The sequence below is a fragment of the Hypanus sabinus genome, chromosome 7 (genome assembly GCF_030144855.1).
Source record: "Hypanus sabinus isolate sHypSab1 chromosome 7, sHypSab1.hap1, whole genome shotgun sequence".
Classification (NCBI taxonomy): domain Eukaryota; kingdom Metazoa; phylum Chordata; class Chondrichthyes; order Myliobatiformes; family Dasyatidae; genus Hypanus; species Hypanus sabinus.
Genome location: NC_082712.1, coordinates 36,182,608 through 36,197,522, shown reverse-complemented (window position 1 = coordinate 36,197,522; position 14,915 = coordinate 36,182,608). Strand labels below are relative to the sequence as shown.

The 14,915-nt window shown below is 43.6% G+C and overlaps 1 protein-coding gene across 2 annotated transcripts in view; it reads right to left on the bottom strand.

The window, feature by feature from the left end:
- ap3b1a (adaptor related protein complex 3 subunit beta 1a) overlaps window positions 1-14,915 on the bottom strand; it is a 251,519-nt gene that overhangs the window by 28,379 nt on the left and 208,225 nt on the right. For both annotated transcript variants that reach the window (XM_059974482.1, XM_059974483.1), the window contains exon 24: window positions 14,270-14,354. In XM_059974482.1, coding sequence (XP_059830465.1) covers window positions 14,270-14,354 — 85 coding nt within the window. The remainder of the gene's footprint in view (window positions 1-14,269; window positions 14,355-14,915) is intronic.

The window sequence follows — 14,915 nt, the reverse complement described above, 5'->3', positions numbered from 1 at the left end:
TGCAAAGAGACAGAACTCTCCCTTCTTAAACAACTAAGTCAGAGAGGTCAGGTTTTAATGCTGAAACTATTCTTGCCTGTAGGGTAGAGTCTTGCATTGAATGAACCTATTGCTATACAAGATAATCTGTCCAAGGATAATTTTTAAAGCACCAGTTACAGGTAGCTATTGCAAACTGGACTTTTTCCGCTAATCTATCTCTAATAAATACAAAAATAGGTTCACACTGGATTAACAGTTTCAGTTTATTACCAAACAAAAGCATTGGGATATAAATCACAGAATTTCAGGGAAAGGCACAATTTCTTCCTGGCTCTTCTTGTTGCACAGAAATCTAGAGATCCACTGCAGTCAGGCAAAATGTTTGGCATGCAAAACCATGCACAATGATTGACACCTCGGGCCAATTGATCTCACTATAACCTCCATCTCCCCTGCCCCTGCTAGTATTGCTCTAAAGCTATTGATCGGAACACACAGCCGATCAGTTTCCATTTTCTGATTTCAGGCAGGCCAATTAAGGAGGTGAGTAATTGTGATTACACTGCTAAAAGATCAATCGAATTTGCTGGAAGATTCAATACTTCTTCAGAGGGACCAGAAGGCAAGCATGATGAGCAGTGGTATTCAGAGATACTTTAAAATAAAATGAACTTTTATTTCTACATTCCTAACCATACAAGTGCACTCCAAGTTCAAAATCAATAGAAAAATACAAGAGGTGTCACATATCGCTGCTTTTCGATTAAAACCCATTACATTTTGTATTCATATCTATAACAGTATTCAGCTTAGAATTTATTTTTGTAGTTATGTTACATCAAAAACACACACATTGAAACCTACTCATATTGAATTCAATTTTGAGATGGCAGTTCTTGTGCATTTTGAACAGAATCACATTTTAATCACAGCTCTGCTTGATCATTCAGCTGACAGTTTAAAACATTTTAATAAAGACCTCTTTTTGATGTCTGTGGCAAAGCCATTTATAAACACCTTAACTCAAAGTTCAAAAGTTCAAAGTTCAATGTACATTTATTATCAAAGTACATGTACATCACCACACACAACACTGAGAAATGTTTTCTTGTGGGCATACTCAATAAATCCAACAACCATAATAAAATCAATTAAAGACTGCACCCAACTGGGCAGACAACTAGTGTGCAAAAGTCAACAAACTGTGTAAATATAGGAAAAAAGTAATAATAATAATAATAATAATAATAATAATAATAATAAACAATAAATATCAAGAGCACAAAATGAAGAAACCTCGAAAGTCCATCGGTTGTGGCAACAGTTCAGTGGTGGGGCAAGTGAAGTTGAGTGAAGTTATCCTCTCTGGTTCAAGAGGCCGATGGTTGAGGGGTAATAACTGTTCTTGAACCTGGTGGTGTGAGTCCTGAGGCACCTGTACCTTCTCCCTGATGGCAGCCATGAGAAGAAAGTATGTCCTGGGAGATGAGGTCCACTGATAATGGATGATGCTTTCCTGTGTCAACTCTCCATATAGATGTGCTCAATAGAGGGGAGGGCTTTACCTGTGATGAGCAGGGCCATATCCCCACTACTTTTTGTGGGATTTTCCATTCAAGGGCATTGTGCTTCTGCACCAGTGTGTGGTACAGGCAGTCAACATACTCTCTACTACACATCTAGAGAAATGTGTCAATGTTTTCGATGTCATGCTGAATCTTTGCAGACTTCTAAGGAAGTAGATGCGCTGCTGTACTTTCTTCGTGATTGCACTTACATGTTGGGCCCAGGACAGATCCTCTGAAATGATAACACTGAGGAATTTAAAATTGTTGACCTTCTCTACCTTTGGTCCCCCAATAATGAACGGTTCATCGATCTCTGGTTTCCTCCCCCTTAAGTCAATAATCAGCTCCTTGATCTTGCTGACATTGAGTGAGAGGTTTTTGCCGACACACCACTCAGCCAGATTTTCATTCTCCCTCCTAGATGCTAATGCATTACCGCTTTTCAATTGGCCAAAAACAGCGGCATTGACAGCAAACTTAAATATGGTGTTGGAGCTATGCTTAGCCACACAGTCATTAACTACAAAACAAGTTGAGCAGGGGGCTAAACACACAGCCTTTTGGTGCATCTGTGCTGATGGAGATAGTGGAAGAGATGCTGTTGCCAATCTGAACTAACTGGGGCCTGCAAGTGAGGATATAGAGGATCCAATTGCACAAAGAGATATCAAGGTCAAAGTCCAGAAACTCATTGATTGGTTTTGAGGGGATGATAGTATTGAATGCCAAGATGTCGTTGATGAAGAGCATCCTGATGTATGATTTTTGCTGTCTACCTATTCCAGGGCTGAGTTAAGAGCCAATGAAATGACATCCACTGTGGATTTGTTGTGCCAGTAGGCAAAATGGAGCAGACCCAAGTTGGTTGCCAAGTAGGAGTTGATATGCTTCATCACCAACCTCTCAAAACACTCCATCACTGTGGATTTAAATGCTACGGGACAATAGTCATTGAGGCAGGTTACCACATTCTTCTTAGGCACCGGTATCATTGAAGCCTGCTTGAAGCAGGTAGATACCTCAGAGTGCTAAATGAGTGGTTAAAGGTCTGTGAACACTCCAGCCAGCTGATCAGCACAAGTCTTTAGTACTTGGCCAGGTACTCCCTCTGGGCCGGATGCTTTCCATAGGTCAGCCTCAGAGACTGAAATCACAGGGTCAATTGGGGGGGGAGTGGCTGTGGGAGTTCATGATGGTTCCTCCATGTTCTACCAGTTAAAGCAAGCACAGAATGCATTGAAGCCCTATTGTCACCTATATCGCTTGACTTCTCTTTGTAAGAGGTGACAGCATTCAGGACCAACTAAAGATTAGCATACTCCATCATTGATTTGGAATTTATGTGACAAATAAGGAATAAACAATTACTAACCAACACTTCAGAAACTTAAATGTTTATGCATTCTTAAAATCATTATCCTTACTTGTCAAAGAACACTGATTTACATGAAACTTACAAAAATAAAAAATGCGACAAGATTTTAAGTCCCAGTCTGATTTCAAAACACACACACAAACCTGTGCTATAGCACTTAACACAATGCACATCTTTGCTGATTGCAAGTTTACAAAATTAGTGCAGAACAAATCAGATGCCAATGTCTCAACAAAATAGTAAATTTTAAAATGTCTGTGTCACTGCCAGTAGACTATATCGTTGATAATATGTTGCTGATTGCATTAATTTAAAATTAAAGGATCAGAATTTCAACAAGCACAGTTTGAGCAATTGCAAAATTAATATCCACAATATGAAAGAACTGAAACAGAATTTTGCCTAACATTCAAAATTTGGGAGTTCAAGCTGTTAACATGGCTAATCAAAACAGGGTTGTTACAGAACTTGAAAAATGTATGCATGCCTCATAATGCAGAGTAAATTTATCGCTTGATGGGTTAGTATATATACTACAAAATATTTGTTCTAATTAGTTCTCTGAAGCATGCAGCAGTGTTATTGCACTCCCACTAAATGAGATGAACACTTGATTTTATGTGATAGCTATAATTTTCAAACTGCAGTGCAATGATTTTTATTACTGCACCAGTACAATGTATTCTTTTATTCATATCTGGTCTCACCCACATCCCCAAAGTGGTATCCTTCCAACAAAAAAACTCCAATCTGAAATCTCATCCCATATAAGCATAACATTCGACTCAATTTTTTTTTCCATCAAATCCCAGTTTTTATTTGTGCTGCTTTAAATATTTAGACAGTAATGCACAGTGGAAGCATACGCAAGATTTGAGTCATTTGGCTGACTGAATAAAAACTTGCCCATGATATTGCAATTCTCCATCAAAAGTAAATGTGGACCAATGGTTAATTAGACGCAGTCTGTGATTTATGAAAAGGATATTCATCACAGGAAAATGTTTTGATAAGCAAATTTTGTAAATTGAAATGATTGAACAAAATGCATTGTGGCATTTCAGGATGGTATTTTCTTCCCACCTAAAGTGCTGTACGATTTATTATATTTTAAAAAAGCTGCAAAAATCAAAGAAACATACCCAAAAAAATCAGCGACAGTATAAAACAAATTCTTAAACATAGATTCATAAACTGAGGAATTACTTTATTGACTAAGCGTTTACTAAGTGATCTACATGTATCTAAAAAGTGGCTCCAAATGGCCAATAAATGAAACATAACATAATTAGCCACTAAAATGACTGAATCTTGGAACTGACCGAATAAGACTCCAGGCTACCACTACCAATAAAAATGTAGTAAACCTGAGAATTGGAAACAGATTTAAGATTCCTATAAGCAAGCTCCAATTACAAACATAATTAAAAATTCTTTCCACTTAATGGATGTTAAGAGTGATTACCATTTTTTTTCTGTTTATTAATTCGTGAATTAATGATCATGAGAAAATGAGGACCAGAAATTACATTGGCCAGGGGACAAATAGGCAGATCCAAGATAGATTCAAACTGTATGATTCTATGAACATACTTCTGCAGAAATGATTAAGGTTTAAGTCTACTTTAATTCATATCCAGCTCTGGTTCCCACTATGTCACCAATTTCTGATTGTTAAAAATTGATGCTCAACTCTGGATTGGCTGATTCATGGGTTTAATCCACTATAAATATGCTCAACACTAAAACTAAAAATTAGACTCCTGCTATTTAGATTGATGATGTTGCATATTTCCCTTGTTCTGTCACACAGTCAGTAGAGTGTGAATACAGTTCTGATCCATTGCTTATGCTATTTAAATTCCGCTTTATACATTTTTCAAGTGCAATGTTGGAAATTCTATAAAGGACATGTCCAAAATGAGAATCACTTAGAATCTGTCAGGTTCAGCACTCCATTCAATTCTCCAAATTTTTAAATGTTCCAGGAGTATCAACCATAAGGAATGTTGAGGCATCCTTGTTCACTTAGCAAATCTTCAGGAACGATGGTTATGACGTTCTTCAAATTTTTAATGCAGGTGAATTGGGTCTGTAGTGCAAATGAGATGCATTCAAGAATACATACCTTTGAAAATGAGAGAATAAGGCATCACTGTAGCATAGCGGTTAGTGTGCACTATCGCAGCTCGGGGCGTCAGAGTTTGGAGTTCAATTCTGGCAGAAGTTTGTACGTCCTTCCTGTAAGTCTCCTACCACATTCCAAATTGCACCAGTCATTGTAAAAATTGTCTTGTGTTTAGGCTAAAGGTTAAATTGGTGCTTTGCTGGCCAATGCAGCTTGTTGGGCTGGAAGGGCCTGTTCTAAATAAATGAAATAAATAAAAGTGGTTTTGGACTTGAGGCATTGAAAGACCGCTTAACTCTTTTATTGGATGGCAATGTAAAAGGTATCATTAAGCTGAAACTCTGCTCATGTACCATTAAAAGGCATGGGCAATGAAGAATTAAGTAAAACCACCTCTCTGTCACCAGGAAATTGCACCATAGGCTGTAGATAACAGCGCTTCAGCAGTGATTTATGGACTACATTGTGTGCAAGGTGAAAATATGCAAAATCCAACTGGGCCATAAGGAGTCTCCTTATTTTAGATATACCAAACTATGAGGCCCCCTGTGCAAATATCAAAACTGTGTTCCTGCCACTGCAAGTAACACCGATTATGCAGTAAACCGATGGACAAGTGCATTATAGTCTTCTTTAAAGTCTGAAAGACTTCCTGACTCTCATTCAGGTAAGGGAAAGAGTTCTGGAAGAAATTTCACAAAACGGATGTTGTTGACTTCACAGGTGCTGCATATGAGGAAGCTTTACAAACAGCACATAGAACATGGTGTTCCTCATAGCAGTGTATGAATTAGTTGGCTTCAAACCAAGAACCATTCAGAAAGAGTCAGTGATTTTGGTATGACAGTTGGAATTTGAGGAAAATGAAGACGATGCTGTATAGCGACTCGGGCCTCTCACTAACAAGAACCTGGCAGGGCTTCACAAAGTTTTCGATGAGAATTACCATAACAACCTGCTGCTGAAAATGAAACAAAAGCATTCATAAAGGGTTTTCAGGTGTATTGATGAGGCTACAAGCATTATTAGGTGTTGTGATCATCTAGTAAATAGCTGTAGCAATGTACTACATACAGAGCTAGAAACAACGGCACAGTCGGTAAGTCGTTTCGAGACTAGTTTATTCAAACTTCGCAGTGCTGGCTTTTAATCCCTAGTTCCCGCCCTCTCCGGGCGGAAATGACGTCAGAAGTGCATTACCAAAGTCTCCCCCCGCACGCTGGCTATTTGTGAGCCGGTTCGCCTGTGCAGAAAGTGAGTCGCCACATAACACCCCCCCACCCCAGAACCGGCAATACACCCCCCAATGCCCACAGTCTGGATCAGTCTCTGTTTGGCCATCTGCCTCTGCGCCACGGTGCCTGAACCTCGACTGGCTGCGCCAAGTCCACATGGGTTGGTTTGAGTCGGTTCATTGTGAAAACCTCCTCTTTCCCCCCAATGTCCAGAATGTACATGGACCCGTTGTTGTTGATCACCTTGAACGGCCCCTCGTACGGCCGCTGTAGCAGTGCCCAGTGTCCGCCCCTTTGTACTAACACAAACTTACAGTGCTGCAGGTCTTTGGGTACATGGGTCGGGGTCCGTCCGTGCTGTGAAGTCGGTACGGGGGCCAGGTTGCTGAGCCTTTCGCGTAGTCTGTCCAGGACTGCTGCGGGTTCTTCTTCTTGCCCCCTTGGGGCTGGTATGAACTCTCCTGGGACGACCAGGGGTGGACCATACACCAACTCGGCCGACGAGGTGTGCAGATCCTCTTTTGGTGCTGTGCGAATTCCAAGCAGGACCCAGGGAAGCTCGTCCGCCCAGTTAGGTCCTCTCAGGCGGGCCATGAGAGCCGACTTCAACTGACGGTGGAAGCGCTCCACTAGTCCGTTTGACTGTGGGTGGTAGGCAGTTGTGTGGTGTAGCTGCGTTCCCAACAGGCTGGCCACAGCCGACCACAGGCTGGAGGCAAACTGGTCGCCTCTGTCGGAGGTAATGTGGGCCGGTACCCCGAAGCGTGCTACCCAGGTTGCAATCAGTGCTCGGGCGCAGGAATCGGCAGATGTGTCGGTGAGCGGGACCGCCTCTGGCCAACTCGGGAACCGGTCTACCATATTTAGGAGGCACCGTGCTCCTTGGGACACTGGTAAGGGTCTCACAATATCCACATGATGTGGTCGAACCTCCAGTGGGTGGGTTCAAATTGCTGCGGTGGGGCTTTAGTGTGCCGCTGCACCTTGGCTGTTTGGCACTGTGCGCATGTTCTGGCCCATTTGCTGACCTGTTTGCTAAGTCCGTGCCACGTGAACTTGCTGGAGACCAGCCGGATGGTTGCCCTGATAGATGGGTGCGCCAAGCCGAGCATGGAGTTGAAAACTTGCCGCCGCCAGGCTGCCGGGACGATGGGGCGAGGTTGGCCGGTATCCACGTCACATAGGAGGGTCCTCTCACCTGGGCCTACGAGAAAGTCCTGCAGCTGCAAACCCGATACTGTGGTCCTGTAGCTGGGCATCTCGTCGTCTGCCTGCTGCGCCTCCACCAGTGCTGCACAGTCCACCCCCAGGGACAGGGCCTGGACAGCTGGTCTGGAGAGTGCGTCTGCCACGACATTGTCCTTTCCCGAGAAATGCTGGATGTCTGTCATGTACTCAGAGATGGTAGGACAGATGTCGCTGCTGACCAGGGATCAGACACCTTCGTGAACACGAAGGTCAATGGTTTGTGGTCCGTGAACATAGTGAACGGCCTGCCTTCTAAGAAGTACCTGAAATGCCGGATTGCTAGATACAGTGCCAACAGCTCCCGGTCGAAAGCACTGTACTTGAGTTCGGGTGGTCGTAAGTGCTTGCTGAAGAACGCCAGGGGTTGCCAGCGCCCCTCGATGAGCTGCTCCTGCACCCCACCGACTGCTGTGTCGGATGCGTCCACCGTGAGGGCAGTCGGAACATCCGTTCTGGGGTGCACCAGCATCGCGGCATCTGCCAAGGCTTCCTTGGCTTTAACGAAAGCAGCCGCAGCCTCTTCATCCCAAGTAATGTCCTTGCCTTTACCCGACATCAGGGTGTACAAAGGGCGCATGATATGGGCTGCTGAGGGGAGGAAACGGTGGTAGAAGTTCACCATACCAACGAACTCCTGCAGGCCTTTGACTGTGTTGGGACGGGCAAAGTGGCAGATCGCATCAACTTTGGTGGGCAGAGGTGTTGCCCCATCTTTGGTAATCCTGTGGCCCAGGAAGTCGATGGTATCGAGACTGAACTGGCATTTGGCCGGGTTGATTGTGAGGCCGAAATCACTCAGGTGGGAGTAGAGCTGGCGGAGGTGGGACAGATGCTCCTGGCGACTACTGCTGGCTATAAGGATGTCGTCCAAATAGATGAACACAAAGTCCAGGTCGTGTCCCACCACATCCATTAGCCACTGGAACGTCTGTGCGGCATTCTTCAGGCTGAACAGCATTGGGAGGAACTCGAACAGGCCAAACGGGGTGATGAGTGTCGTTTTAGGGATGTCTTCAGGGTGCACTGGGATTTGATGGTATCCCCGGACGAGGTCTACTTTGGAAAAGATTCTTGCCCCGTGCAGGTTTACTGCAAAGTCCTGTATATGTGGCACAGGGTAGCGGTCTGGAGTTGTAGCCGCGTTCAGTCTGTGGTAGTCGCCACATGGTCTCCAGCCCATGTGCACCATGTGCAGGGGGGAGGCCCATGGGCTGTCGGACCTGCATACGATCCCCAATTCCTCTATCCTCTTGAACTCCTCCTTCGCCAGGCAGAGCTTTTCCAGGGGGAGCCTTCGTGCGCGTGCGTGGAGGGGTGGTCCCTGGGTCGGAATGTGGTGCTGTACCCCATTTCTGGGCATGGCTGCTGTGAACTGCGGTGCCAGAATTGATGGAAAGTCCACCAGGATTCTGGTAAATTCATTGTCTGACAGCGCGATGGAGTCCAGGCGTGGGGCCGGCAACTTGGCTTCACCCAGGGAGAACGTCTGGAAAGTCTCGGCATGTACCAGTCCTTTCCCTTGCAAGTCAACCTGCAGGCTGTGAGCTCGCAAGAAGTCCGCCCCCAGGAGTGGTTGGGCCACCGTGGCCAGTGTGAAGTCCCACGTGAACCGGCTGGCGCTGAACTGCAGCTGCACTGTGCGGGTGCCATAGGTCCGTATCGTGCTGCCATTTGTGGCCCTCAGGGTGGGTCCTGGCTTCCTGTTGCGGGTGTCGTACCCCGTCGGGGGTAAGATGCTGATTTCCACTCCAGCGTCAACGAAGAAGCGGCGTCCCGACTGTTTGTTCCAGATGTACGAGAGGCTGCCCTGGTGGCCAGCCACCATAGTCATTAGTGGCAGCTGACCCTGGCCCTTGCAGGGCGGGCTACAACGGCGGGCTTCTGTACCCCACCGCTGGTGGTAGAAACACCACTGTTCACTGGCCTCCTCACTCCTGCCTCTGTGTTGTGTGCGCCCCCTTGCTGGGCCTGGTCTGGTCTGCTGTAGGACGTGTGGCTTGGTAATCTGACCGACGGACGCCACACTCTCCCTCTTGGCTTTCCACAGCACGTCTGCCTGAGCCGCCACCTTCCGGGGGAGGTCACTGAAATCTGTGTCGGCCAGTAGCAGATGTATGTGCTCCGGCAGTTGCTCTAGGAACGCTTGCTCAAACATGAGGCAGGGCTTGTGTCCGTCAGCCAGGGCCAGCATTTCGTTCATTAATGCTGACGGTGGTTTGTCTCCCAAACTGTCCAGGTGAAGCAGGCGGGCACCCCGCTCACGCCGTGAGAGGCCAAAGGTTCCAATGAGCAGCGCTTTGAATGCTTCATATTTGCCTTCTTCCGGGGGCGACTGTATGAAATCCACAACCTGGGCGGCTGTCTCCTGGTCAAGGGAGCTCACCACGTAATAGTAACACATGGAATGAGAAGATATCTGCTGAATCTGGAACTGAGCTTCTGCTTGGCTAAATCACACGCGTGGTCGCAGCATCCAGAAAGTCGGCAGATTTAGCGAAACTGCACGAACAGATGACGAGTTGGTCATCTTTGGTCCAAATCCCTTTTGGACTGTCGGGGTCATCGATGTAGCGATGTACTACATATGGAACTAGAAACAACGACACGCAGTCGGTAAGTCGTTTCAAGACTAGTTTATTCAAACTTCGCGGATCTGGCTTTTAATCCCTAGTTCCCGCCCTCTCCAGACAGAAATGACGTCAGAGGTGCGTTATCAAAGTCTCTCCCCGCGCGCAGGCTACTTGTGAGCCTATGCAGAAAGTGGGTCGCCACAAGCTCTGCCAAATCAGTCAGGCTTGTCATACTATGGAGAGATTTATGATACCAAGCTACAAGAAAGCAAGCAGTCAATGGTGGATGTTTCCTTTAAATGAGTAAAAACTGCCAAATCAGAATCATTCACAGAAGAACTAGGAACCTCGAACCTCCAAATGAAGACAATAATGAAGACTGAGGAACAGACCAGGCATTCTGAAGACACTATAAAACCTGTTGCACAGAAAGAACAACGTCATCACTGTTGGATGTTGAAATGACAATGGATGGCCCTCCATCTGCACTGCCACCCCACTCCTTTTCCATTAATAACACCTCCTGTACACATTTCCTGTAAACCAGCTGAGTTCCCTTCCATTTAAATAAAATTATGTAGGAAGTCAAATGTTATTACACATGTATGATGGCACAGTATCTAACCAACTCTTACTGCACTATTTCTTCTGGCTTGGTAATCCAGATAATTATCACATAGGCAGAACGTATCTCATGTCATTTCACTAATTCTTAAGGGAAATTATTCAGAGTTATATGTATTTACATTATTCATGAACCTTTCTGGAATGCACTGTTGGAGGATAACAAGAGCTCCCTGTATTATGCTGCATTATCACAAGTGACTTCTCTCAGTTGAAGACAAGCTCCCAAATGCTCTCAGGTCAATGCAAAGGATCTCAGTGTATGCTCTCAAGGAAAACCAGTGCAACCAGTGCCTGTGGCCTGGCCAATAATCAACTCAAGCAACATTACTACATTGGATTTTCCAGTTATATTCATAATCTTCTGAATAGTACTGAGGGAATTGTGGTGAACTACATATACCTGTCTGGATACGCCCCTCTACTGACTGCTCCTGTGGCTCCTCCCACTGACCGTGGCTCCTCCCACAGACCCCGGATTAAAGGCGATTGAGGCCTGAGCCCGGCCCTCAGTCTCCAGGATGTAGTATGGTGGTCAACTACTACTTGTTCTTTCTTCCAGTCAATAAAAGCCGATATCTCGCCTCACGTCTCAGAGAGTTATTGATGGTGCATCAGGAATCTTGCACTACGCACACTGACTGCTTCTTGAACACTGCCAAAGAGACCACATCTCAAAAGTATTTTAGTGGCTACAAGTTGGATTCGGGTGTTCTGAAATTCCAAAAGGTGTAATATAAATGTAAGCATCTTTCTTTCTTGGAATGATAAACGGAACAACTTTGTTTTTGTCTCTGATCTCCAGCAGTTAGAATATTTTGGTTTCATATCAGCTTCTTGCTCCAAAAGCACAAGGACAGGCCAAACTGTCTTATGATTTTCATTAAAACAAGCTTGATAATGTTTTTATTTACTACCAAGGTAGCGATAATTATAGATAAGTAATTTCGCCTGCCAGAATTTTCTAAACAAATATGTTAAGCTTCAGTGCAGGGGAAAAAAAAAACTGGTTGATTTTAATATATAAATTAATTCCATAATATTCAAGGAAGTTTCCACTCAAGCCCCTCAGAACCTCATGAAGTGCACTGAATAGAAATGAATATGAAGTGCTCCAGTATGACCTTTCCATTATCACCCTGATACTTCTATACCCAATCTCTCTATTTATGAAGCCTAAATCCCAAATGCTTTGCTAACTGCTCTCTCAATATGATCTGCCAGCTTCAAAGATTTTTTCGCACAAATCCATATGAATTTCTTTCCTTGCATTTCTTAGCAGCCCATCCATTTCTTTTGCTAAAATATATCATCTAACACTTCTCTGTCCACCATATTAACCTGTCTAAAGTAAGAAGCTGGTGCCTGGGTAGAGAAGATTCGGTGCTCGTTCTACTGGCCTGGGTGTGAGGTTGGATCACTTTGGGTGTTGAGCTGATTTGAAGAGCCTGAGAGCGGCTTCAGGCTGGGCAATGAAATCTGGGCCTGAAGCGATGCAGTCTAGGCCCGGAGCCTTGTACTGCAGTTGGGTCCTAGTGCGAGGTACGCTTTGCCTGTTTGGACAATTTAAATGCCAGCCCAGATCAGAGGTGAGAGCCAATTTCACTCGCTTTCCATGATGTTCACTTCTCTCTGAAGGGCAGAGGAGCCTTTTGCTGACCGCTGTTGGGTCAATTTAAATGCCGGCCCAGATAGACTGAAAAGACAGTGTTTCGGGATCCGAGGTGAGAGCCTTTTTTCACTCATTCTCTGTGATGCAAGGCAATGGCGCTGAGGCAATGAAGACTGCTCCGTGTCCATTAATATGATGAAGTGATAAGCGAGGCTTTGGTCTACTCCGGGGTTTGGATTAGAGGACATTTTATTCTTACTTATTTTAAAAAATTGGGTTCTTTTGGGTTTCTTGCTTCGTGACTACCTGCAACTAAGCAAATCTCACGGCTGTATAATTTATACATTCTAGACAATAAATGAATTGAATTAACCCATTTTATGTACTGCTGCAGTCATTTATACATATCAAAAAACAGACAGTGCTTCCAACACTACTTGATGGAGAACACTGCTGTCCATCATTTTACACTGTGAAAAACAGCCAGTTACCACGATTCACTTTTTTCTGTCCTTGGGCATTTATTTTTTATCCAAGTTGACACAAACCCTCCTATTCCAAAAGCCTCAATTTTCTTTACAAGATTTTTATGTGATAGTTCAGCAAACACTTGTTTGGAAATATAGACAGACATTTCCCATCACATAGCTGAGTTTCTGCTTGAAAAATTCACCTGACAAGCATCTTCTTCATCCATCTTCTGTCAGCTAAAAACAAACTACCTTTTACAAATCTACGCAAGCTGTCCTTAATTAATTCAAAGCTCTACAGGGCCTATTAATTTTTTGCTTGGTAACTGTTTCTAAACTTTACCTACCGCTGATTATCAGCAATGTCCTTGTATCCTTTCCTGAACAATAATGCTGCATCTGCCTCTTTCCAATACTGTGGCACTTGTTCCACATTTAAGGACGGTTACTAGCCCTCTCTTAGTAACCTGTAATGGGCATGTGGTGAGGGGCTGTGTGCACATGCAAAAGTGAACTGCGAATAGTAAAACTGCCAACAGTAAATACCCTAGGATAAATAATAATCAATTGCCTGGAAATCTTATCTTCTGTGTTGCTCTAGTGTACCTAAACCTTTTAAAAATCCGATCCCATCTCTATGTTTCTGCTTTATTTCATTCAATGCATCAAAATTTTGTCTACTCTTTTTGTCAATCAGCACATTCCCCTGGTTTGCTGGCAAGAGTGCCAGGAAACTGTTTTTAAGTGCCATCTGTACGATTGGTGTTTGATTCTTGACACTGTTATAGGGCGCCATAGTAGCATATTGGTTGGTGCGATATGATTACAGATCAGAGCATCAGAGTTCTGAGCATAATTCCAGACATCGTCTATGAGGAGTTTGTGTGTTCTCCCCAGTTTCCTCCAGGTGCTGTGGTTTCCGCACACAGTACAGTTTAGTACATTGATTGGTCATTATAAATTGTTAAGCTAGGGTTAAATAGGTGGGTTACCAGGCAACGTGGCTCATTGGGCCGGAAGCCTGTTCCGTGCTGTATCTCTAAAGAAATAAATTAGCAAACCTCTGGACATTTTGCAGTGTTGGCAACTTGAACAAAATTCTTTTCCAAAATACTTTAGATAAGTAAAATAATGATAATTTTCATTATGAATTTTATAAAATAATGATAATTATTTTTCAAAAAATTCAGCACCAGTCCCTAGCCCTGTGGTTAAAAAGACGTTAAATACCAAACAAATGCAGCCTGTGATTTTGAAATATGTATCATCACACAGAAATAAATAACTTTAAAACAAACCCATCTACTTTTAAAGAAATTTGCATTTGTTTGTTTAATTAACAAATACACACTGATTTAGTTTCATAAAGATTAGCTGCATTTTCAATGATTATTTACTGATACAGATAGGGAACAGGTCCTATGTCTAAAGTATTTCTGCTGCTTTCAGTAACCTACCATAGTTGAAAGTTAGCAGTTTGTGTGGAGTCACAGAAATCAATGCCCATTGAAACTGTCTTTGATGTCCCAGGCTCAAGGCTGTCTGCAAAAAGAAAATATATATATTTTTGTATCTAAGACAATGGAAGACTAGCTCACAACAAGACACATTGTGATCTTTACCTGTGTTGCATCATCCCATGCTACCAAGACAACGTGTAAGACTATGACTTAACTTTTTGAAGTCTACCAAATATTCCTATTCTTCCTAATAACATTCGACCATTTCAAACAAACTTGTATGGTAACTGGTCCAAATGATCATTCTTCTCATCCTAGCTTACATGGTAACCTTATTGAACCAACAGATATACCACAGTCAAGTCCCATTTTGCCCAGAATTGAGATTTACAAACACATTTCTATCAGGATTAGGTATACAATGAGGGATTAGGATGCTAAAGGCAAATACCTTCAACTATTCACCAAAACCATCAGTAAATTCTGTAAATACACAGAGGATATTTATAACTATTAGGTGTGTTGTGACCCAATAACTTAAAGCCTTAGCCAACACAATTTTATGGAAAATGTATCTGAATTTCTTTAAAAATAATCTGATTTTTCATAACAATTTTCCCCTCCACAACTTTGCTCTGTTTTT